We start from the raw sequence: 26,957 nt of genomic DNA, 5'->3' as shown, positions 1-26,957 counted from the left end.
TAAAATTAATTGGTACACTGTACAATGTAAATAGCATTTCAATAAGCTGAATACTTCAGCTATTAAAAAACTGAGTAAGGCTTATAATCCAATTAAAAGGAGAAAAAAAGAGAAACTTAAAATTTAAAGACCAGGGGATAACCGATTTGATGACCAACACCCCAGACAATTTATTAATCAATGGGCGCACACAGGGAGAACGCCTCCCGGGCAGTCCAACAGAACTCAACAGAAGAAACCAACAGAAGAAATTTCCTGATAAATCCATCTTTAACTGGCAACAGTCGGAAATGCCACATGTTGATCACACCCATAGAATATATCGACCAATTACATCTCACCATGTTGACAATTACCCATCTTCAAACACAACTCTTTGCTGATTACCTCATCTGGCCTTGATGTATGACATACGACAATATGACAATGTGCCGGTGTGCCTCTCCGAACCTCTACAAAGCACTCCAGTTCTCTTGTCATCTTCCACTGAGTCTGTTTCCCATCCCTCTCTTAGGAACACTAAGGTCATTACTGTTTTGTGAATCTCCCACTCACCCTGGAAGGCATAAACTATCATATCAGTATGAGTGTGAGCCCAGTTACACCACATCAATAATTCAATAATTTAACTGATTGCTACGCTACACAGATTTTTCAAGCCAATTGGTTTCTTCAAAGCCATTTGAATAAACTGTACTTTTCAGTACTTTTCATTGTCATTGGGTATATGCTGTTAAAAAAACAACAACAAAAGAAAAACAATATGGCAGCAATCTGTCTTAACACTCAGAATCACCTCTCCTGCATGCCCAGGCATATATTTTCTGAACAGAACCCCAACCTCATTTACATATGTCAATTTCACTTTGGGGTATGAAATACCTGATGGTTTGTGTACAGCTTTTTGGTGGTGATTCAAAATTCTGAAAGCACTTTCAGGATGTCAGAGGTCCTACAATGGTTTTAATCTGGTTTAATTCTTGATTTATGGTCAATTATTACCAACCGCCTTGCTTATAATGCCTAATTAGACCTTTAATAACACCTGTAACTAGTATCCACACACCAGGATAAAATGTAGGCCTTTATGTAAAGATTAAACACTGTAATGGATCTTCTAACCCGCATGCTGAATATAAATGAATTTAAAATGCTTGTTAACAATTCTGTTTTTGAGTAACAACTGAAGACTCACCTCTTCAGGCTGCACCACTCCCCATCCCTCCCTACCTCCCTGTAATCTCTAAACTGACTGTAAACTTAAGGTTGTAACTAGGTAGCTGTTTTGTAGTTGACTTAGTTAATGCACTCGTGTCTTAATTACTGCTTGTATTTTTGCATAGACTGCGTTGTTGCTGTTCTTGTTTGTGTTAAGGTTAATCAGTTTAACCTACAGGGTCCAAGTTTAACTATGCGGTTTTTCCCTGCACTTGGAACGGTACTTCTCTCTAGGTTTTTCGAACACACTTGTTCCTGGTTATGGTTATACACTTTGTTGTACGTCGCTCTGGATAAGAGCCTGTAATGTAATACAATGTAATGAGTGCAGACCTATCACACAGCTCAGCAAAAACATAGGTACCATCAAGCACATTTGGTTGACTGGACAGAGTGAATCACAGAGACTGTGCCCATGAGGAATGGGGTCGTGGAACCAATGGGGACGTCACCGCCGGAAAGGGCCACACAGAAGCACGGGACCCGCCTTTTCATTTGCTGGACTGGCCGACTCCGCCACTCCTGACCTCCGCCACCTTCCCTGTGAATCGTGAAGGCTGTTTCGAATGATTTACCACAGCTTGTTGTCTCTAAAAACTATAAAAACTACAACAAGCTAGCCTGCTCTTGTCATTAGGAACATCTCGTGGGGTGACAAGCTAATGTCTTGCCATAACCCTCATAATTCCTGCGTTTTTGTGGCTTCTCTGTAAGTGACAGTGTGGGGGGGGGAGTTGTTAGAGGGTGGTCTGGCTATATTTCCCTAATTGCTGGGGAGGTACCCCACTGATAGCCCTATTATCATAAGAACAGCCCTCTGACCACTCAGTTTACAATCTGATAACTGAGAAAATGTCATTGTGAAGTCTACCCCCATTTAGGGACAAGATATAACCGTGTGTAAATATAATCAGAAATTTAAAATACACGTAAGCTGCATTATATGATAATTATCCCCTGTTCCACTTCATGGCTGGCCAATGGCATAACAAGTGTGCTCATGATGGTCATTATTTACTCCACATGATAATAGGTGCATATTTTCATTGGAGAATGAAAAGAAAAATTATAAGAACAGGGGTTATCACACAATCAGATGATCAAATTACACTCAGTGTAGTGCCTGTGAGACATTAAATACAATTTTGATTGAATTAGTCATAGAGATTACTTTGGTAAAACAAACAAACAAACAAAAAAAACAGATAAACAACAAAGTGGCAGAAATGAAAACAAGGAGCTAAAGAATACTTTTTCAGTAATAATTTTCCATTGTGCACTGAAGCATACATATGTGGGAGAGTTTAGTCATGGAAAAACCAGAATATTTGGAGAGGGCTGGTCATGTCATTGTGGTAATTAGTCCAGATTAGCAGGGCCCATTGAGAATAATTGTCTATTCTCTAAAGTGGCAGGAGATTAGCATTTGGCAAGCAATGCCACACACCTCAGGTGGTGTGATGCTAATTTTGTAAGCTTTGCTTACTGTATTTGACTTGGTGGGGGTACATTGCCTTTAACTATCTGCTAATCTATTAAATGCGTTCAAGGGACAATGCACATTGCAGAGAAATTCTTCACCGGCGGTATTATAACAGAATTAATGAGCCCACGGAATGATGTGAAATTCCTGATCAGCATGGTAAACATACTGTTTAAGATTGATTTAGTGCTAACTCATTTCATTTATGAACTTCATACTGATTGAAACATTGCATTATGTTACAGTTTTCACATTTTGTAGATGCTCTCGTCCACAGAAACTTACATAGATTAGTTTTGGTCACAATGCAGTTGAGCACAGATATATTGTGTTCCTAAAGTTCTGGGAATGAAAATGTAAGGCCAAAATGTTCATTCTTATACCTATTCCCCATGTTCACCTAAAAGCTGATACATTATCATACTCAAATATAATTACACAGGGGAAAGGGTGTGATGTATTTTAATGTAATTACTCCTGACATGCACTGTTCCTAAACTGATTAAGAGAACATTTGAAAAACGGAGGCTTTGAGACAGCTATTGAATCACATAACCAGAAATGCCTCGCTTTGTTGAAATCAAATGAGGATGAAAATGAATTATCATATCGAGTTACTCCACCCCCCCATCCCACCCCCACAGCTGTCATGAGATGAAGGGCAAAACACAACTATAATATAACTGGTAAAATTATTTCTGAAGGGCGAACTGTACCATAAACAAATGAAGTAATGGCCCACACCTCTTACAAGAGGCAAAAAGCCAAATATAATATTGGGGTTAGGTGTTGGCTCTACAATTATACATCGACATTTAATGCATTTTTGCAGACACTCTTATCCAGAGAGACTTATACAGCTTACTGAAGAAATTCAGCTTAAGTATTTCTCAAACATACAATGGTAGTCCTCAACCTAGAGCTTCCCAGTTTCAAGCGCAGTTCCACAAATATTTGGCTACACTGTTTCGCTGTCCTACATCCCAGACCTTTCCAAAACAAAATGTACGGGAATGCTGACATGTTTTTAACTACCTCCAGCCAATTGGGGATACTAGCCTTCATGGTTTTTGCAGATGTGCTAGTTGTGCTCAATGCCACCCCCAGGACCAAAAAAGAAATTAGGCAGTAAACCTAAAACTCCAAGCCCCTGATTCTTCCATCCACTCTCCTCCCCCCACTGCGCTCCTGTCGTGGCCAAGCCTGTTGTTTGCACAGTTGGTTTATGCGACCCTGTGGGTCGGACAGCTGGGGGATGGTTGGGGGAGGAAAAAGGAACACCTGTCTGAGTCTTGCAGGTCCTGCACTGTCTAGAGGACAACCAGCTGGTGTCTGTAGTCTGGTCAGCCCACCTTGGGGAGCCAGTGAAACGTACTGTATTAAGTTACAGCTGTCTTAGACACTGACCCTCTCCAATGTCTAAGTACAACAGCTAATACCAGATTAAGCAGGCACAATATTTTAGATTTCTTTGATGATAAATCAATCTACTCTCATCTATTCACAGTTCCTAATTTATCACTCTAGAAAAACCTCACTGGTCCTTATCTACAGGAATTTGGCACACAGTATAAACTAATCAATAAACAGATAAAGATGGAAGCAGGCACAAACAGATGAATATGCTCAAAAAAGTGAACCTGAAAATTCAGTTTTAAAAAAAATCTGATAGCTTTATAATTGTTACAATAGAGTTGCTGATAAAAAAATACATTTTTTAAATAACAAAATCAGTTACCTTTGCTAAGTAATTACCCAGTAGTCCCTTGTTCATTTTGTAGGAGTATGAGGGTGTCTTAAATCATTAGACTACTATGACAACATCGATGACACATTTTTATCTTCACGTATTAAAATCACTGTGTAAGGTACACCTATGAATTGTGAAAGAAATTATTCAAAAAAAACTTTGTGTGGGGTCAAAAGCAATTAAAAACGTTTTGTTGAACACTCCTGATGTAGCAGATTACTCCAGAGAAAACTTGTCGGCAATCGCTTTTAATTGGTCTGGAAGCCACGGACTCCACCCACCATTGAGAGGAGATTACCGTGAGGGGCAGGGGGATAAAATCCTGTTGCCGGAGACCCCAGTGGTGTCACATGTCTCGTAGCTTTCAAACTTCGTGGAACCAACTTCATTGTACACTACGTATTTGCTTTGTGGAAGCCACTCGTTCGCCTACACGGATCTTACTGAAGTACTTTTATTTGCAGCGTGTTTGTGGATTTTTTATTAAACGGGCCGCATTTACCGAGGTACATATAGGTAACGATGGCCGTTTGTTTTATAGTTAGTGTTTTGTATTTGCTGGTCTCTGCTTCGCAGCCAGAATGCGTGGATAGCACTGGAGAGTACTGTCACGGCTGGGCCGACTCATACAACATCTGGCACAAGGGCTTTCAATGTCCGGAGCTTTACGACGGCGATGATTCAAGGTATTGCTGCGGGACTTGCACGCTAAGGTACTGCTGTAAAGCAGCAGAGGCCAGGTTGGACCAGAGCAGCTGTGACAACGACAAATTTTTTGAGTTTGAAAAAGACGGGAAGACGGGCGCTAAACCTCCGCAAGGTGAGATTAAAATATATTGATACAAACAAAATATTACTTCATCATTTAATTATTTTGTTTATCGTTGTCGTCACCGTTTGATATTTTTTTCTGGTTCTGTTTTTTTACAAAAAAGCTTGGTTGAAAAAAATCTTTGTCTTGGGAAACCTAGACAAATCTTTTTGTCTAGGGAAACCTAATCTTGTACTGGTCAGATCTACAATTGTGTACACTGAACTTTTAGTGGCTCTAGGGGAGGTGTTGAATTACATGTGTTTGGGAGTCTGGCGGGGTTTACATTTCGCAGAACTGGTCAGACCACCTAACTGTTTCAGTATGGCCATTATGGGAACAGCCTAAAACTTTCTCAAACTTTAATTGTTCTAATTTGCCTTTCTACAGTGCCCACATACTTGCCATTCCTGATTGTCGCAAGCGCCTTTGTGTCCTTCGTGGTTGTCGGGACTGTCTTCGCCATCTGTTGCTGCCGCTGCCTGAAACCCAAGCCTAGGGACCGTCAGGGTGGATCAGTGCCAGCCCAGAGCCGCCTGCTAGAGTCTAGTGGCCCCTCCTCAGATGGAATGACACCATCCCGCCATTCCAGTGCCAGCTCAAGTTCTGCAGGGAGGTCCACTGCGACAGCGAGGCAGCAGAACATTTGCGCCCCTGGCACAGAGGTTACAGTCAACATGTACGGGCCAGCGGGGTGTGGGTACCCAATTGCGGCCTCGCAGGCCCAGCAGTACATACCTGCTGCACAGCCCCATGGCCCCTTCTTCCAGCCCTACTTGAACTATGGAATTGTTCCGGAACACAGCATGATGATGACCCAAGCCTTCTTGGACAACCGCTCAGCCTACACCCCGCAACCGGCCCATTCCTTCCAACAGGCCCCCATGCACACTGAACAGTTGTACACAGGGGTGAACATATGAGGCCGCTGTTAGACTCATACAGCAGTTGATTTGTAACAGCTACAGAGCAGCTTGTGTTCGACATTGGGATCATGCAAGGAAAGAGGCTCTAATGAGTTGAGAACCCTACAGAGATTCAATATATGTGCTAAAGAAACATGAACGTGGGCGGTTCATTGGATACCTGTTTGGTGCTCAGTGAATTCCAACATTGTGGTCTTTACAAGGACTGCCATGGGAGAATTCTTTTATGCAGTGAGATCAAATTAAAATGTATAACATTAGAATATTGTGTTTTTAAACTATGTGCCTTTTTAATTATTTGTTTTACAGACTTGCGAATGCTTTTGGATTGTATTCATTTCTTGACAGGGATATTTTTGCTTGTAATGCATCATCCATAGATGTGCAGGAAAACATGTATATTCATATTGAATGACCATGCCTGTTTAGCAAGTACTTTAGCTTATTGTTGCTTCTGAAAAGGGAGTGCTTGATGTTTTATAACATTTTTGTAAAATGATAAAATTTCCACTGTTTTCAGTGCTCATTTGAATACAAAAAAACTTGGACAATCCGTCAATGTGCATGACTGGTTTCTTTTACACATTTATGGGTATATCCATATGTTGCTGAATGAGTAAAGTGCGTGTTAAAAGAAATGTGTACTATTTGACTGTCATATTGAAAAAGGTTATGCCTAAATCATAAATTTGTGAAGATTTATTATGTGTAGTAGCCTAAATTTAGTATGTATTGGCTTCACCTATCAACAACAACCTGATTACAGACACGCCAGGAACTTTTTTCCCTAATTTAATCACAGTTTCAACATCTTCAGTAATTTAATAGGTTCAGGTAATTTCAAAAGAGACAGGGCTTGCATTCTCAAATTGCAAGCAAGCATTTAGTACTTCAATAGGGGCTCTTTTCTGGGCTAAATGGGCCATGCTCTTGAGTAGTGGAATTTCAAGTGTTTGGTGGTGGTTTGTTTGGGAATGGGCTTAGTCTTAGTCTGGCAAAGCCCAAAGATTTGGATTTCTATGCTTTTAATTGACCCAAACAGATGTCAACAAGTGGCCATGCTGATGGTGGGTGTGGTCTCTGAGGGGATTTGGGTGGGGGTTGATCTGCTATTTTTGCACCAATAATCCAATGACACCAGGTAGGGAAGACTGTGTTAATCTCCCCAGAGATGGATTTGGGTGAGGTGTGATAATAGAGTTCTAGTCTGGCTGTAAAAAAAAGGATGTGTGAAAAGTAAACAAGATGGCATGCTCCGGTAAGAAAATAGTGCACCTCTAAACTCAACAGAGTTTTGCAGGGCAGTCGTGAATGGAATGTCATTTCAGTGCATTGCCAGCTTTCAAATGTTGCACTGCAATTGTACATATTTACCTACACGGGAGTAAGTACACATTTATGAATATGAAAGGGTTAAACAGAAATTCCTTGTCGTGTTTCTTTCCAGCACATTTTTAGCAAAAGTTAACTAAGAAGTTAGCACTGACATTACTCTTCAGGATTGCTAGCTAGATTGCTGTTGTTGCTGTTTCATCATGTCTACCAAATCTGTGAGCATCATATAAATATTTCATTTATTTTCATTTATTCACCTTTTATTGCCCTCTTTGGACATCCATCCACGTCTCTTCCAGTTACCAAGAGTATCCGCAGACTGGAGTACAAGGTGTGTCAAAAGGAAGGGGCATGTCGAAAGCAAATGGGGCGTGTCAAAGCATGTTTCTATTGGCTGATGATTCTGTTAGTTATATTATCCAATCAAAAGCATCCTCCAAAGAAATGTACCGAATCCTGCTTTAACTCAAGCTGGACCATCTAAGCGAAGTAGGCTATAATAGAACACCAAAAATGTGTCTTATGAATGTAAGATAAATAGATTAATGAAGTCAGAAGTTACCCGCATGTGTGAGCGCATAATGCTATTTATTTATTTACTGTGTCCTTGGTTCAAATGCAGCCAGGGCCTTTCTATTTGGTGTTTGCATATTCTCCCCCCTGTACACGTGGATCTCCTCCGGCTACGCCGGTTTGCTCACACAGTCCAAAAACATGCAGATTAGATTAATTAAAGATTCTAGATTGCCCCTATGTAAGTGAGAGAGTGAATGGTGTGTGTGCACTGTGATAGGCTGGTGACCCATCCAGGGTGTATTCCGGCCTCTCGCCCAATGCATGCTAGATCCAGAACCCCCCGCGAACCTAACCACGAATAAGCGGGTTAGATTATGTATGGATGCTCGTATGCGGGCCTGAAAATGTAAAAGAACTAGAAAAGAAAATAAATTATTCTCATAGTGTGACTACTACTAATAATAAGAATAACATGGTGAATACATTTTTTAAAAGTAATTCCTTGTTGCAATATGCTCTCCTTTACCAGGCATGGAAGAGGAACACATTGGTTGAGACACACAGCACATTTTCATGCCACTTTAATAATGATAATTGTCCTCACTATTACAATAAGTTTAATTTGTACAACTATTTTTTATGAATAGAATAGTTGGAAAGGGCTTTGGCAATAGCATTAATATCGAAAAACTGTTTGTAATATCAAGAGTCAAGTGGTAGTGTTTCACAAATTTCAAGTCACCATCACTGTGAATATTGACAGGCGTATTTATTGACCATGAGATGTCACAGGAGAGGCAGGTGTCAAATGTTTCACGACATCGACACTTTAACAACGTAATTGCTTCAACTATGTCATTGCTTCGGAAACCTTCGCGCCGCCCATCACTATTTTAAGATGGGCCTGCATCCAATTACAGTACATAGGCTACGTTTTCTGCTCATTATATACATTACTACATAAATGCGACTCCTTAAACATACTAAGAAATGTCTTTACAATATCCAGATAATGTAGGCTACCAATATGTGTGTGTGCGCGCGTGCGTGTGTACGAGCGCGCCCGCGCATGTGTCGGGATTGATATAATACAAAGAAATTAGTTCAATAGAGACACCTAGCGAGTGGGCCAGAAACTGCTCATAGGCTACTATCATTGAAGATTTGCGCCCGCACTTCATTCGAGCGAAGATTTCAGCTGTTGCCTGAGCAAAACCGTTGTAGAAAGTAGCCGAATGCGTTCATAAATAAAATAACTATTACAAACAATTATATACAACTAGATAAAAATACATGTCTCCTTACATGTTAGACTTTGTATGATTAATTGTTTAATTAGGCATCACAGGGAAATAAAAATGGTAGGCTATTTCCAGAGTCATTGGTAAAATCAGATATGTTACTATAGCTAGGAATTTAGATGGCTAGAAAATATCGAATGCGTGATTACTTACAATGCATTTATTTGTATTTTATATTCGCTTTACGGGAACATAAAATGATCTGCGGCGGATTACTGTCTCATCGCGGACCTTGCTCTCGCGTTGTTTGGGTTCCTTTGATCAGATGACTTCGAAAATACATAGGAAATATGGCGTGTGGAGGATGATTTCCTGTAGACCGTAGTAGGAAATATAAAGTAATAGATTTGGAACAATAATTACAGAGAACAGCTCTGCTGCGCAAAGCACAAGGATCTTAGTATACCCCTGCCTTGTCATGGAGCACATTACCACCCCAAAGGTACGAATCAGTATAACGTTAACTGAACCCTTTTCCGTGTGTTGATAGCTGGGTTGTTAGCTACGTGCAACTGGACAGCTAGCGAGCGCTGGGTACATGATTGATGCCAGCTAACTTTTGTGGGTAGCGAACGAAGGCATATCAAGTTAGTTTAGATTTAGATAACACCTAGCCAATTCGACGTATTACTAACACAGAGATGACTGTTAACATGCTAACTGTTAACAGTTTTCTTGCTTGCTAGAATATTAGTCTGCGGACCTAACAGCCTATCGATAATTTACCGCAAGTGTCCTCCCACAGTTGGTTAACCCAAAATCAGAAACGTTAGTTATACTTAAACTTGTACTAAATTTAAAATGTGTTATGTTAACAATACACCAATTTTAACGTAGTTGTTTTATTGCAATATAATTGTATATAAAATCAGTGTAAATCAGGGATTGTGTCGAAAAATAGCATATTGATTTGAACTTTATATCGCTCTGACATTTCACAATACCAGCATTACACGTATTTACGTATGTTTGCTATGAGGAACCTGCTCTAGTGAACATCTTCTAATGAACGTATAAGGTTTGTAGTGCGATCTTACTAGATTGTTAGATCCATACTTGGGTCGTTATAACATTGCAATGGTCTGTTTTTGTCACTGAACGAGAGTACCCGATTAGTTTGAGAGTCATGGAGTGTAAAATATTCTAATTTTCTAGGGATTGTAGATGATAACTTTAGTATCTATTTGAATATCCTGCTGTATAGAACATGGCAGTCTGCAGAGCAGGATATGAGATGGCATTTCACATTATTGCAAGCCAGCAGATTAGTAGGAACTTCAGTTTGAGGTTTCCTGAAGTGCTCATGTGTTTTGTTTTCTTCTAGGCATTTGGGAAGTAATAAATTCTGGAAATGTTTGCCATTTTAAAAAAACTTGTCCAGGAAACATGTTTGAAAGCAGTTTGTCATGGATTGTGCGCTAACTGCTCTGCATTTATTTTGAACGTGTCAGGTAGAACAAGTAAAGTTATTGGACAGATACACCTCTAAGAAGCCAGCAGTGGGCACACTTTATCTGACAGCGACACATCTGATCTATGTGGAAACGACCGGAAATGTGCGCAAGGAGACCTGGGTAAGAAGTGCAATATATTTTATTTTTGTGCATCTTGTGTATGGAATAATTCTGTGTTTTTGAATTAACACCCCCATCCCACCACCCCACCCCCAATGTTTGCAACAACTGGAATAGTCATATTTTGTCGGTTTTTGAAATGCTGCTTTCTTTACAATAAAATAGAGCATGCCTAGTATGTAAATATTAGGATCTCACTCTAAAGGAGTTTACAGGTTTTGTCTTTCACTTGTTTGTGTCCCTTGATGAAGACTGAAGTGGATTTTCAGGACGGATTAACTATGAAAATACCAGATTTAACAGTTCTGGTCTCTCCTTACCCGACAGATTCTGCACCATCACATTGCCACGGTAGAGAAGCTACCCTTAACCACCAGTGGATGCCCACTTCTTATCCACTGCAAGAATTTCCGTGTGGCCCACTTTGTTCTTCCTCGTGAGAGGGACTGTCAAGAGGTTTCCCAGTCCTTGCTGAAACTATCCCAGCCAGGTATTGTTGCTTTCTCCCATAGCTAGTCGTATTGTCCATTGATGATATGCTCCAATCAATCAAATCCAGAAGGGCAAAGGACCAGCATAATTTGCCATTTGGTCATATTCTGCATTGACAGTGTGTGACCACAAGTGTGTTATGTATACTGTCAAATTACTACATATTTTTAAGTCTGAATTTTTCTTTCAACAGCTAAAGAAGAAGAGCTGTATGCTTTCCTTTACAACCTTAAACAAAATGAAAATGACAGAAAAGCTGGGTGGAGTATTGTGGACCTGAGTGTGGAGTTTAGAAGAATGGGGCTGCCCAATGACTTCTGGGAGTTGACTGATCTCAACAAGAACTATGGGGTAACTGTCTTTCTGTCTGTCTTAGTGTATGAGGCTTCTTATGTTTTGCTGCATTTGTTTTTGTCCATTTCCAGCAGCTGTCAGTCGAGAAACGGCAGCTGCAAATCCCCCGCATAGGATTTTAAGAAATCTAGATAGTAGCCCCTGAGATGCAATGTCTTCTCATCGAGGGGGTCCTGAAGTGGATGGGCTAAAACAAACTGCACGGTCAATAGGCCACACTGGTGTGAAACTATAAGCAGCATCTCAGCAAAAACATGTTTTCAACATACAAATATGCCAAATTCCTCATGCATACATATCAAAATGAGGCTAACGTTAGCACTTCATTGCCAGCTAACAACAGCCTATTTTCTGTATTGTTAACTGTGAATTTCACAAATTAACTTAAAATTTGAATATATTTATTTAATCACTCTGCTAACTATATAATGGACTTGATAAGTTGTCTGATGTCATTAATAGGCATAATTATAGCTTATCTTTCAGCAAATGTATGTGTGTCTGTCTAGATAATGGTATTGGCATTAAGCTGCGAGTGTAATCCACAACAGACGCTTTTCCAAGTTTGTCTTCGGCTTGGGGAATGGAATAAAAATAACACCCCCTCCCCCAACAACACCTCTAGAAGAAGCTTTGCAACTTGTAGTTACATTTTTTCCTGCTGTCAACTATAATGATGTTGCAGACAGTGTTGGAGCTTGATGCTGGAGGAAGCCGTACATGACAAACATTTTAAAGCAATGATTGGTGGACTGCTGTGTCGATCATAATTTGCTAACTGTTAATTGGCCACTTTCATCAGACGACTTCGATAAGACGTTATTGGCAGATGTTGCTAAATGGGAAAAGTGATTGATTGTGGGACTGGATTTGAATTTCTGATGATAAAACTGAAAGGAAAAAGAAGAAAGAGGAGAAAATCAAAATAACCCAAGTTTGTGGCTTTTAACGTGTGGACGTGTAAGGTTGTATCTGTGTTTGCATGAGGTCAGAAAGTACAGAAGTTAATGTGCTTAAGGACTGAGAGTCTGTGGTCATTGTGGTTATTTCTATAGGAAACCCTGAAAAGTGCCAAACTCTCAGTTCTGTATAGGTATGGGGCATGCCCCACCAAGGTGTAACTTGGTGGATGCCATACCTGCCATCTCAGTACACAATTCCACCTTAGCAGACTCCTTATCTCTGTTGCATTGCTCTCCTTATCTTGGGCACTGTATTAAAGGAACCCCCTACTTCCCATTTGTAAATTATCTAAATGCTATTACAATTGTTGTGCATTACTTAGTAATTACTGTAATTGTTATGCATTACTTTTCGATGTATCTGTAGCATATTTGTGTATGAATCCAGGAAGAATAGTTCAATTGAACAAATTGGTTTCTAAATAAATAAATAAATAAAATAAGAAAACATTTTTTCAAAATACTATCAAGATTTGACTGAGGGGCACAACTGAACTCTGTCACCGTCATTCCGGGGTATCTCCGTATTAAAATTTCTGCTTTAACGGTGTTCTTATGACACACCTGCAGCCTAAAGATAAGTGGCCTTTACAGGTTGTTCATGAAGCAGATGACCTCCACTGTTACCGTGGTACTCCCAGAAACCCTCCAGTGTTATGTGGTGTTCACAAAAACCACCCAGTGCTCCTATGATACTCCAGCTGACTGTTTTCCCCCACAGATCTGTAGCACGTACCCTGCAGCGCTGGCTGTTCCCAAGGTGGCAAGCAAGCCCACAATAGTGGGAAGCTCCAAGTTCAGGAGCAGAGGACGCTTTCCCGTTCTCTCCTACTTCCACAAACTGACAAATGTAAGTGAAATGCATGTTATGTGACACTACAGCCAATGAAACGTCCCTATGAGGTGTAATAATGGTGTACTAAGAGTTAACTGACCAGTCACTAGTCAAAATACGTCCGACTCAGACATGGAGAAATCACTGCGCAGTCTGTCTGGCCCTGTTTTTGTGAGTGGCTCCTATTGTGATTGGTCCTCCTATTGTGATTTTAGTACACCCAGGCATTCAGCATGCCTTATCCAGATCTTATCCAGACCATACAGCTTTATTTACTGAAATATCCTGCTGTAATCCTTTCTCAATGGTACAATGGTAGTGCTTCGACTGGAATTGAACCTGTAAGCTCTAAGCTACAAGACCAGTTCTCTGACCATTATTCTGCAGTGCCCCTCCTGAAATCTGTGGTGTGAAGCGATATATAAGCATACCCCACAGACGAGATTGTATTTCATAACAGGGCCATAACCTACAAATAATCTATTTATTCACTGTGGGATAGTGGGTAGGTGTAATAACACAGTCGGCAATCAAATCCAATTTCCCTGTGTCGGGGGAGATGCTAGTATTGTATTAAACTACTGGGTAATGTATCAAGGCTGAGTCTGAAGCATTTCACTGGACCCTGGTCCCTCAGGCTGCAATCTGCAGGTGCAGCCAGCCCCTGTCTGGGTTCAGTGCTCGCTGTGTGGAGGATGAACAGATGCTTCAGGCCATCAGCAAGGCTAACCCCAAGAGCCCCTTCATGTATGTGGTGGACACCCGACCAAAGGTACCCAATCATTTACATTTAAATGTTTAGCACAAGGGCTAATTCAAAGCAACTTACAAAATGGTGCACGAGATAAGGTTAGTTTAAACACCAGTATAAAGGCAGATTGCCTGTAACATAACTGAAACACAGCTTCACTGTTTTGTAAACACTGTGCTGTAATGAACTTGTCATTTCACATAAATATCATTCTGGAAAGGAATTTGTAATGTGTGGGTTTTTGGAGTGGAGCACTGCCTCACGGACAGTCCTCTGTGTTCCCCTCTCGAGCAGTTAAATGCCATGGCGAACCGTGCCGCGGGGAAGGGGTACGAAAACGAAGACCATTATTCCAACATCCGCTTCCAGTTTGTGGGCATCGAGAACATCCACGTGATGAGAAACAGCCTGCAGAAGCTGGTGGAAGGTGATCGGGCCGACATGACAACAGCAAATACAGCTCATTCTTTCGCATGCTGTATAGACAAATCATTTACCAGTTGGTTTAGGTTGTAACTTATTACACCGCTATGAGTGAAATTGTTTTAAATGCACATTGAGCCAACATGTGAACCGTTGAGAGTTAGTTAACTTGTCATTACTGTTTGGTTTGGCCAGTGCATTACACCTTTTAACAAAACGGCCCCTCCCCCTGATTTCCCCCCCCCAGTATGTGCAATGAAATCTCCAACAATGAGCGACTACCTGACGGGACTGGAGAATTCAGGCTGGCTGCGCCACATCAAAGCCGTCATGGATGCAGGGGTCTTCTTAGCAAAGGTATTGTGTCCTGACAGAATGCCAGAACTCTGCGTCTGGCACTGACTTTACTCCCTCTGAAGGCAGAGACCTAATGGCTTTTAATTTGGTTAGATGGCATACTTTAGCGAGATTCTGTAAAGTCTAAAGAGTAGTATGAAATAAACCATTTAGAAAGTGTAATTCCTGGCAGGGATTATGTACTGGGTGAATAGCTATATAAAATACTTTTTTTAGCAGGGACTGTATGGGAAAATATATTTCTGTAGTCCGTCAATTCCTTGAGCGGGCTTGGGGTTATGATCATTTTGTGTTTGGTTTCAAAGGTAAATCGTAAACGATCTTATCCAGTCAGAGCAGGACCGTAAAGCGCTTGTGGTGATGTGAAGGGGGTGGATTTTGAGGTGAACGCGCTCTCTCCGACAGGCCGTGGTGGAGGAGAAGGCCAGTGTGCTGGTGCACTGCTCCGATGGCTGGGACAGGACTGCCCAGGTCTGCTCCCTGGCCAGTGTCCTCCTGGACCCCTACTACCGGACCATCACAGGCCTGATGGTAGGACCTTTTGTCCTGATAATGTTCACATTTTGGGCATTTTGCAGACACTGTTATCTACAGTGATTTGAGGGAATGTATAGATTAGGGCAACAGCGGTTATGCTAGGTTGTCGAGTCACAACTGACCGTAGTAGTCAAGTACATCATTTGGCATCACAAAGTTCTATGCTGTTGTGGGTGGTAGAGAAAAATATGGGATGCAGTATTATTCGGAAGCAAATGGGTTAAGGATTACAGTTTTAGGTTAAGCATTGGCAGGGCTCTAATGTTAGACACTTTGTGGTGTTTGAAGCACGTCCCCTATGAATAGGTTATTGCTGGTTCTTGCCTTGATACAGTCTTCTAATGTGCGTAACTGCCACTGTGTGAAAAGCACATTTATATGTGAAACCTCAAAAGTTTCACATGTGAAAGGTTTAGAATTTAACATTATAACATAATTGATTTACAGTTGTTTTTCTAAAGTGGTATCAAGTTTTTAAAGGAGAAATTCACCTGAAAATGCAAACAACAATATTTGTGCATATATTTGCAGATATAAAATTGTGTATATATCTGATAAAAAGGACCCAAAGAAGATGGCTTTCTTAACATTCAGACAAATGGATCCTGATTATTAAAGGAGGGAAGACCCCTTTTCCTGTTTTAATATGACAATTAAGTGTGCCTTGGGGTTCAATATGATGCTCTTATATTTTATATTTTATCTTCAAAGGGTGTACCCAGCCATTTAAATTTTCCTCTTGCCTCCTCGTAATTCATTGCAAAGTCATTTCCTCTGTTTTTGAGATATCCTTAAAGTGCTTGATGGGAAATGTATTACAATGCCAAATTGGAAAAGTAGTGTTGCCGAGCATGACGGAATTAAAAAAAAGATTCATAGCCTATGAAAATACATCAAGCTGTATTTGGTTAGATTCCTACCACAGGAAAAGTAGGTAACGTCTAAATTGAACTAACTGTGGTGAATTTTTTTGTTTAATGAAAGCAGACTAACATTTTTGTGATATTAGGACTGACTGGTTGTTTAGCATATCGATGTCTAAAACTATTAACGATAGTATTCACTTGTTTGAATGTTTGAATTTAACATGCCATTCTCTCTGTCTCTCGTCTGAAGGTTTTAATAGAAAAAGAATGGATTTCTATGGGTCATAAATTCACACAAAGGTATTAATATTTAATATCTTTTTGAAACTAAGTGTGCTGCATAGCAAATGTATTTTTACCTTAAGGCCAGTTCAGATCAAGAAGTCATCAGCTTAAGAATATTTTGCAGTTTTTTCAGTTTTTGTGACCTCTAGGGTTTTAGAACATTTGCTGATGGCTGCTGTAGTTTCTTGAGATTCAGCTTGTCATATGTTGAATCCAGTGTCCAACATCTCACCAATTTCATAGCCCTGTTTTATTACAATATGTTAACCCCTTTTGTGTACTGTGCAGTCTGTACTTGGCAAGAAACTCCAGTCTCATTTAATCTGTTCTCACAGTTTTGATCTGAACTGTACTTTATGTACTTAGCAGAATAAAAAATTGATGGGTTCCCTAAAATAGTCCTGTTGGAGAACCAATTTTCATTAATTTTACTTTGATGTGTTGTTTCAGAAATTGATTATCTCTTTATTTAAATCTTTTAAATATCCGTAGGTTTAATTTTCTGAGAGGGCTTAGAGGAGATGATAGCAATGCAGTGTGGTAGAATGCTGTGACACGGAGGACCAGGCTTAGATGCTGGCACTGCATTGGTTTGAGCATGTTTACTGCTCAATGTACGCTGCATGGCCAAAAGTATGTGGACACCCCTTCTAATTGGGGTGGGTTACTGTAGCCACACCCATTACTAACAGGTGCATAAAATCTAGCATACTGCCTTGCAATCTCTATAGACAAACATTGGTAGTAGAATGAGTCATACTGAAGAGCTTGGTGACTTTCAACATGGCACTGTCATAGGATGCCACCTCTGCCCTGCTAGAGCTGCCCTGGTCAACATTAAGTCTAGGAGTAACCGCAGTTCATCCATGAGGCCAGGAGAATGCTACCTACCCAAATGCATAATGCCAACTGTGAAGTTTGGTGGAGGATCTTCATTCTGACCTCATCTCATTGTATTTAATTTGAGCCATTGAAGCCTCATTGGATTATAACAATATGTTTTATAACAAGCTCATTAATTACTAGTCTTGCCCCATTTCCAGTCACTGTTCTAGCAATGTTGTGATCACATCACCAAAACATTGCTGTCATGTTCTAACCACACTGACTTCTAAAAACCACTGTCTGACATTATATCCGACGTTCTTATCCCATTAAATACAGGAAATAAAATCTGTAACGTAGTTTTTGACACTCGTTTCTTATGGTTGTGTTTATTATCCAAAGCCTCATTTGTGACAAAACATGACAATTATGTGTAATCTCTGCTTTGAAGTAAATTACTGAGAGATAACTTCACCTACCTGGAGTTTATTGAACTGATGTCTTTTGGAACACCTGCATGACTCACACCTCTTATGTGTTTGCCTGTTGTCAGAGACTTTCATTTTAGTCCAGATTGATGCCGGATACATAACATTATACTATATACTATATTATGTTATATATTAACAATGGCTTTGTAGTTAATGTTTGTAACCTATTTGTGTTAACTTTGAACTGGAAAAAAAAGAAATCATGTGTGAGAGATACAGTACATGGTCTAATATCACTCATTTTCCCAAGCATCGTTGGTGTGTGCTGCTGCAATGGCTAAAAGCTTAAAAGCTTTGCAGCGATCCGTATGAGAACAATGACTCTGGCTTGGGGCTCCGCAGTGTAATGCATCTCCTGCTTTTCTTCTGCGAGCGCCCCTTTCATAGAACATCTTCATTCCACTGGCAACGGAGAACTGAAAAAGATCTGAGACATTTATTTTCGTGTTCTCAAAATAACACTCCATTGTAATGGGCTTGCTTTTATGGATTTTTATGGAAATGTTGTCTTCCATTGGGGTTGCAGCTGGCCTAAAGGGTGCTATAGGCCAGCTGTACAGAACCAAACCATGCAGATAATCTAACCAAGTCACAGGGGTTAAACATTAGATTTTAGTACTGGGAAGGGTTATTACTCAGCAGTTATAAAAGCCTTTTAGAGCAAAAATGTAACCATGTCACAATCTGAAGGCCAAATTTTTAGATTATGCATTTCGCTAAAAGGTGTATGTGTTTAGCTAGTTTCTCAAAGTACTGCCGATGTTGTATTAAAAATGTATTTACCAAAATACGTACGTATCTCTTCAAAATTGTCTGCATGTATTGAGATGATAGTTAAAATGCTATGGACCTGTAAAGTTAGGAGTCCGCACCTTTGCTATAAAAGTTCAGTCAAAATGCAACACAAAGAATGTGTAATGCTTTACTCTTTGGTGGTTAGCATAATAGTTGAAAGAACACAATTTCTCTTATATATATAAACAAGACCAAGTTAAAACCTAGTATATGGCTGGACCTAACACACGTGATCCGGCCGACCAATGGTGTAACTTCATCACTCAGTCACTCAGTCACAGACATTCGTGTTTGTAGGGCTGGCCCCGCTGTTGTGGTCCAGCCAAAAATATGTTATATTTATATGCAATACACAGTTTTATTCATAATATACCCTGAGGTGTCACATATATCCTTCCACTTTGTTCCTGTAGCGCTTTCGTGTTACATGTACCTCCATTCAGCACTTGTATTGCACTTGTATCGTTATCTTGATGTTGTAGCTAGTCATGTCTCCTAGTTTGACTTAACTTTACTCTCTGACCTAGCCTATGCTTACTGTTTGAACAGTGCTTAATGTGTTCATGGCTATTATTAACTGTTACATAATGAGTACTGCACCTTATCGGACCTGTGTTTTGTAGTTGTTCCAATGACCTTTGGTTTGCACTTATTGCACGTCGCTTTGGATAAAAGCGTCTGCCAAATTAATGTAATGTAATGTCATCTAAAGTACAAAACTTTTTTATAGGTGTGGCCATTTAGAAGGGGACCCCAAGGAGGTGTCTCCTGTTTTCACCCAGTTCATTGAGTGCCTCTGGCACCTGATGGAGCAGTACCCCTGTGCTTTTGAGTTCAATGAAAAGTACCTCATCGAAATCCACGACCATGTTTACTCCTGCCAATTTGGGAACTTCATCGGAAACTGCCAGAAAGAGCGGGTAGAGCTGAGGTGAGGACCCCCTTAACTGCTTTCACTGTGGTTTATTGTGACAGGAGGAAGTGTCGTTTCTTCACCTCAGCGAGTTCTGTTTCTGCCAACATTCTCAGCAGAGGTTAAAATGTGAACTTGGGGCCGTTTGTTTTTAATGCAATCTAATGTAAGATGAGTATTTATGACTGAAACCTATTATTTTCTTATTTAGAGTGTGTATTGAATTACATTAGTTTTTTTCTACAGTCTCTGCTGTACAGCTTTTAGGATTCATCAGAGTTATCGGACAGGATTTGTTATGTTATAATTTTGTTCATTAGCATTTGTATAGATCATTTAGTATAACACTGTATATCACTGTTTAGGCTAGAGGAGAGGACCTACTCTGTTTGGCCTTACCTTCTGGAAAAGAAGGAAGAGTTCATAAACCCTCTGTACAAAGGCCTCTTAAAGATTGCCATGCTGAGACCGAACACTCTACCCTTCAACTTCAAGTAAGTTCAAGTTTCCATATCATCTCACTATGTGAGCATGACGTCTTACACACTTGAGGATATATTTTCTTGAAACAATGCTCTTACTGCATAGGCACAGTCAGTGGAGCAGTGCATGAGCACACTGCGGGGTGGCTACTGAATATTGGTATTTTTGTGACCATAGGCGAGGAGTGCACCACTCACAATGCATGGCACAGGTGGAAAATGGGCTGGATTAGGCTGAGTATATTATCAGTGGGTGTGTTGCAGCTGAATTCAGTCATAGCCAATCAAATGACCTTTTTTCATTCCCTTTAAGAGCCGTGCACTTTGTGCCAATTTTCTTGGTTTACCACTGCAGTGGAAGTCGATATTAGAAGAAGCTTCTCTTAAGAGTGTAGAGTCGGGCTGTCACAGTTTGAACGAATCTAATTAGAGAAATTCATTTGAACCTTAGTTTTAATTTCCCATTTGTTTAATTGTGCAATGCTATAACTAAGATATAATGACTGAATAATGATGAATAATGATAACTGTATCTTGAAATTTTATTGAAAGAAATAAAACCAGGGAAGTTCATAACAGAGCCAATGATGCTGTTCACACGGCAGGGCACCAAATTACTGAACGGGCTCAGGCATGTGAAAATCCATGAGCAAAATACCGCAATTTTCCGCACACCATGCACTGTCCAGAAAGCACAGCCTTTAATGTCAATATATTGCCAAATGCCATAATGGCCATAGTCATGGTGAGTGTTTCTTTTCAGAGTTGCCACTGTATTTTTTCTGCAGTGTGTGTTTGGAATAGGAATAAGCTGAATGAAAAAAAAAATTTCTCCAGGTTTTGGTGCACCATGTATAACCGTTTTGACAAGGGAATGCATCCAAAGCAGTCAGTTCTGGAACACCTGCTTACTCTCATGCGACAGAAGTCAGAGGAGGAAGAAAACATGACAGAACTTCAAAAAGTAAGTAATTGCTGTGCTACACACACTGTAACTGTGAGATGCTAAGAAAAAAAGTTACGGTTAGTAATTAACAGATTGCCACAATACGGTCGTAAGTGTACCACTCTGCGTCGTCTGGAAGTGTGGTACAGTTTTATGGTGCAGTTAGTGCATCACTGAGTGGCCTATGGAAATTCAGTACATTTTATGGTACGGTCAGGTGGGCATCACTCACTGGCGTATGGAAATTCAGTACATTTTATGGCACAGTCCAGGAGTGTATTGCTTAGTGTCCTGTGGTAATGTGGTAAAGGTTATGATACAGTCAGGAGTTCATCACTCAGTGTTCTTTGGAAATGTAATGCAGTTTGCAAAGCAGTCTATGTCATGACCCACGTTTTAGAATTTACCAGGTGAGCCATGTGGGAACGTTCTGTTGTATGTTTTTTTTAAGAAAAGAAACCTCTCCCTGATTTGTTGCCTCCTGTTCTCTTGTTCCACTGAAGAAGTTGGTAGCCATTGACAGGGTGAATGAAGAACATCTGTGTCAAGCCAGTGCTTCAGCCAAACAGCCCACAGAAGTGCCACCCACATCCCACAGTTCCTCTGTCCATGAAAGGAAATTAATGGCCCACTTGACCAATGGCACTTCAGAAGACACGGGCCCTATCACAGGCTCTGCCAATGGGAAAGGCCAAGATGAATGGTCAGGCCTAGAATCCAGCCTGACTGTTGCCAATGGCAAAACAGTTGCCTTGGAGATCCCCAAAACCAGCCGGATGGTTGAAGCAGAGTCTCCTACAAGGGCCACCACAACTGTGGAGGAGTAGCTGATATCTGGCTTGCATCATCTCTGAAAACACATGGGTCTTATTAGGAGATAAGAAACAACCTACAAGGATTTCCATCTTAATTGAATAATTGCATTCATTTTACCAAACTATTGGGATGGTAATTGCTGTGACTAGGTTGCAAGCAGGGAATATGCATAAAACTTGCGGGTGAGACAGGAAATTTCCTTAATCATTTGAAAGGCACTGTTTAGCTTCATTTTGGATCATTGTTGTTGAAAAGTTTGCCAATGACTGTCAGTCTTTTATAGAGAAAGAGGTGCGACCTTGTGTTCATGCTGTGAATGTAAGTAGCCGAGGTGAATGTTTTGTGAGGTTGTAAGGGACACATTTTTAGCAAGAAAGCTTTGAGTTTGCGCAAGAGTTATATTTACATGTGGTTAGCCATCTATATAAAGGGATTTAGGTAGCACAAACACTTAAAGGGAACACATTCCGAATATATAGGCCAGAATCAGTTTTGATTTGTACATTTTTTTATGTTTTGTGTATTGTAGCCTGCTTTAGTTAGACTGTAAGAACATTTTTTCCCTGTATATTAAGAGACCTGCTTAGTCTGGAGTTGGAAATGCATTGTAATTACTATGCATAGGCCTTTGAGCAATATAGCAGGTGAATGCTATTTGATGAAAAATGGACTGGAAGTTTTTAAATAATTATAATTTGATTCATTTCTGTAGCGAAAGTAGCAGTCCTTAACAAATATTATGCAAGTATGATACGCTTCATATGTATGTCAGTTAGGTTCTTTTGACAGTTTGCACATATTACAGGAGATGCTTCCCCATGAATAAGTACAAGCTGATGATAATTAAGGCTTACATAAAGTGTTGTTGTGCAAAATGAATGATATGATTGTATTGTAAAATAATACCTTGAGTATTGTGGCCAGTTCTATTTCTAGTCATGAGTAGCAGAATTGGGTCTAGTCAGTATTATTGTTTTTTTTGTTTTGTTTTTTTTTTGTTTTTTTTCCCCAGTGTATTACTGACTGTGCCTGGATAACATTTTTATGTTTTAAGCATTTAGCAGACATCCTTATCCAGAAGGAGTTACACAGATTATGCTCTCTAGATATAATCAGTTCATACAGCTGGATATTTACTGAAGCAATTCAGATTGAGTACCTTGCTCAAGGGTACAATGACGGTGCCCCATATTGGACACAAACCTACAATCTCTGAATTACAGTTCCGGTTTCCTAACCATTGGACTACACTGGACTACAGTTTAGTACCACAACCTGCTGTTTCCCCTCAAACAAAAAAGTTGAACAAATCCTTGCAGTGTGCCTCTCGCAATACTATAACAGTATCTAACGATGCCTGCATAGTATGTTAAAAAAGACACTGGGAGATTTTTAAAAATCATATATTTATCTGTTTTTTAGGTTAATTGCTTTTTCCTATCAGTTTAATTCCATGTTAATTCCTTGTTTTTGCACTCAAAGCAATATTACTTAAGACTGTAGAAATAGACTTAATCTCTGTGTAGTTGAGATATTAAAATGATCAAGTACACTGGAAGTTTTAATTTCCAATTTGGGCTAGAAATAAAAGGTTGGATACAGCTGCTAGATAATGACTTAAGCATTACAAGACCTATTATTGGTGAGACATTTTACAAAACCCTGAAAACTATTAATAGTGGTTTATATCTACTTTTTGATGAGTGGGTATAGCCTATATTTTGACGTAATATGGACCCATTTTTAAAAAAATTATTTGTTTTATAATATCACATTTTCTGACTGAAAAAGTGTGTACTAAGTCCAGGGTCAGAAATCCATATTTGTTACTCTTCGCAATTAATTGACTGAATCCTCTAATTCACAAACGAAGCAACACAATTAATCTGTTTCCAATATAAAGCTTTGTATAAAGAATTCTTTGAAATTTCTATTTGGCGCTTGATGCAAAGGAGTCAAAAGTTCAGTCAGTTTCTACATGCATAGATTGGAAAAAATAATGGCACACAGAGTAAGCCAGTGATTCTGTCATGTGCCTACAGAACAAGTGCCCAAACAAATGCCTGTCAGTAATGACAAAATTAATTCTGCCTGGGTTCTGAGTTGCTCTCAGATGCCCAGAAAGCTTGGATGCATGAACATTCATACTAGGTGAAATATATAGCTATAAATTTTCACAACCTAAATTAAAGTGTCAAAGCATTTCAGTGTGTTGCACACAGGCATTAGTTCCTGAGATTTGTATGCAATTGGGTTGTTACTGTTCAATGTGTTATTGACCAGGTCTTGATGTCAGCTGATATGAGCCATGTGTATCAAATGTATTCAAGACAATACCAAGAGATTGTTTTTTCTTAAAAGGTTGCTCCAAGTTGGCTTGAAACCTTATATTTGGTACAAAAGACAAAAATTCATTCAATTGTTTGGTTTACTTGTCTTCCATTTTTTCAAAAGCAATTTTTGCCAATACAAATAAGATATTTTAAATATTCATTAAAATGCCATGTAAGGACACAATAATTGATAGAAGTTCTTACCCTTTTTGACAGTATTTGACTTTGTTTTACATTATTAAAGGGAAGTATAATTGCTTTGTTGGAAGAAATAATAAAATTACTTCAGGCAGAAGGGACGTGGAGTTCTGTGAACATATTTCTAGTTTATATTATGAATGTTTTATTTTTGGGAGAATTGATTAGTTTGTTAACATTTCCAAAGCCTTCTAAACATTTATTACAACGCTTCATTATGTAAACTTTAAAAACTATAAGCTTTGAATGTTGCTACTGTAAACCATGATGATGTAAAAAGGTGAGTTGTTTCAAACTGCTTTTAAATGCATTTGTCTCTCCTTTAAAAACACTGTAAATCTTTGCTGATTCTGCTATTGTGAGAGCACAATACCATTTGGATGGACATTTCTGCTTTATTTTCTGTAGTGTGTTTTCATTACATTTTTTAATGTCAAACAAGAAACTGGGGGGAAAATCTGTGTTGAAATGTTGCTAAAGTGAATGAGTATTTTACTTTTTGTTATAATTTTATTTGGAATTTTAAAAAATTGCATCAGTGTAATTTTCTCAAATGTAATTATTGTGCACTCTCACAAGACTTTTGTACTGTATTTGATAATGGCACTTTTTGTTTTTTTTTTCTTCTTCTTTAAAGTCCTTGAAAGAGCATTTTTGTAAGAAAATTCATCTTTTCCAGAATAAATGTTCTCAATATGTAATGTCCATGTTTACTTGCTCCTCCTTGTTTTTTCTTATCCTTAAAATCACAATGTAATTATTGTGCTGGTGAATATGTGTCATGTACATCTATCAGGATTTTTCTCTCCTCTCAACTTCATGTACTCGCATCACACTTAAAAGGGTATTTTGTGCAGTAAAATTCCAAACTTGCTGTTGCAAATTAGGTTAAAAATGTATATGATTGTTTCTGCCATTTTTGATGGCAGAAACTACAGCAATGGAAATTACGTCATCAATATCCCCCTCTGAGCCATAAGCAATCAACTCTTTGTAGATTGGCTGGGAAAAGTCAATCCATTATTTCCATTGAGCTTATAGCATTTTCAGGAGCACGTGAAAACAAGTATGTATTCAAATCATGCAAGCAATCCTAAGAGGAAGACTTTGAAAGAAGTACTGAAGGAATTTGAGAGCGACAGTGAGGACGAACGCCACTCTGGTCTGGAGAGCTTCGACTCTCTAGAAGCGGCGGCATGTGAAGACAGATCCTCTTCAGGATTTGTGAGTGTAAACTGGTAATATTAGCTGTTTACTTATGTTATGATTAGTTATGCTACTATTATTATTATTATTATGCTACTATTATTATCAGTTATCATAGTCGTACATTTAATAAATATTGTGCTTCAAGAATTGGGCACCTTTATGCAAAAAAGTCCAGTCACTATCTTTGGTAGTGCCTGATGATCTGCTTCATTTCACACAGCCACTCTTTGCATATGCAAATTACAGGGATACTTACAGCTGGTTTGCCCTTCCTCCTTACCCTTCCCCTGAAAGTTGAGCACAAGTAGGTCAGATGTGGGGCTTAGCCACAAATAGGGTATGTGGTTTGTGTAGTTCCAGAGGGTACCATCCCTGTCTGGGGAAAAAAGGATATTCCATATTAGAGAGGATTGGTACCATTTGGAAAAGTTTTGGAGACACTTGGGTCCACTTTTGGTAAAACGTTACATTTTAATGCATTGTTCAATCGACTCCAAACTTTTTTCCTGGTGGTGTAGAAAACCTGAGGTGTGGTTGGAAAAAGAAATCTGGTTCGTATCAGAAGTATGTGTAATCACTACAGAATAATGAAAACACAAAACAATTTTTGGATTTCTGTGTTTTTCAGAATAAATATGCCCTGCATGTTTATTGAGTGAGACGCCCATAGGATCAAGTGATTTGGTCATTTTGGTATCAATGTGATCTTTATTTCAAACTTTGAACCATGCCTGTACTCTGTATAATTGTGGAGATGATGGGATTTAATACAGGGTTACAAAAAGACCTGTTAAACATTGAATTAACCCTGTTCTAAAAGGGTTAATTTAATGGAAGTGAGATTGAAATACATTACTGTTTTCAAAATACACATCAACACAAGCTTTGTAATTCCTTCCTACGGCGTTCAACCTATTGCACTGTTTACAAGAGCCTGTTAGATATATTTTGTTTGAAGTAATTTGTGTTTGTTTCTAGATTTAACCATTTCCATGTAGAACCGTGTCTTTTTTTACTATTTGCTTTGTTAAACTGCTATTCTCTGTCCCACATTCTTTGAAGCCATTATATCTCGCCACACAGAGCGCTTAATCATCTAGTTATTGGGGTGAATTTTTAGTTTAGAATATCCAGCATTGTTTATATTTTGTAAATTAAAAGCTGTTTCAGCCA

The 26,957-nt window shown here is 39.3% G+C and overlaps 2 protein-coding genes and 1 long non-coding RNA gene across 3 annotated transcripts; all 3 read left to right on the top strand.

Moving 5' to 3' along the window:
- The first annotated feature begins 4,766 nt into the window (after window positions 1-4,766).
- shisa2a (shisa family member 2a) lies at window positions 4,767-6,741 on the top strand. The gene is made up of 2 exons (XM_064350371.1): window positions 4,767-5,271; window positions 5,653-6,741. Exons 1-2 carry the CDS (start codon window positions 4,974-4,976, stop codon window positions 6,183-6,185), a joined length of 831 nt encoding a protein of 276 aa, XP_064206441.1. The 5' UTR covers window positions 4,767-4,973; the 3' UTR covers window positions 6,186-6,741.
- A 2,851-nt stretch (window positions 6,742-9,592) lies between these two features.
- mtmr8 (myotubularin related protein 8) lies at window positions 9,593-25,280 on the top strand. The gene is made up of 14 exons (XM_064350370.1): window positions 9,593-9,782; window positions 10,792-10,914; window positions 11,242-11,404; window positions 11,600-11,757; window positions 13,444-13,572; window positions 14,195-14,329; window positions 14,603-14,735; window positions 14,979-15,088; window positions 15,494-15,619; window positions 16,742-16,791; window positions 19,618-19,818; window positions 20,166-20,294; window positions 21,120-21,246; window positions 21,732-25,280. The coding sequence occupies exons 1-14, from the start codon at window positions 9,759-9,761 to the stop codon at window positions 22,053-22,055; spliced, it is 1,932 nt and encodes a 643-aa protein (XP_064206440.1). The 5' UTR covers window positions 9,593-9,758; the 3' UTR covers window positions 22,056-25,280.
- LOC135262927 (uncharacterized) lies at window positions 16,799-19,216 on the top strand. The gene is made up of 2 exons (XR_010332345.1): window positions 16,799-17,053; window positions 17,305-19,216. It is a non-coding gene; the product is annotated as an uncharacterized LOC135262927 (long non-coding RNA).
- Window positions 25,281-26,957: the final 1,677 nt, after the last annotated feature.

Source organism: Anguilla rostrata, chromosome 9 (genome assembly GCF_018555375.3).
Source record: "Anguilla rostrata isolate EN2019 chromosome 9, ASM1855537v3, whole genome shotgun sequence".
NCBI classification, from domain to species: domain Eukaryota; kingdom Metazoa; phylum Chordata; class Actinopteri; order Anguilliformes; family Anguillidae; genus Anguilla; species Anguilla rostrata.
This window is presented reverse-complemented; position numbering and strand designations above follow the sequence as displayed.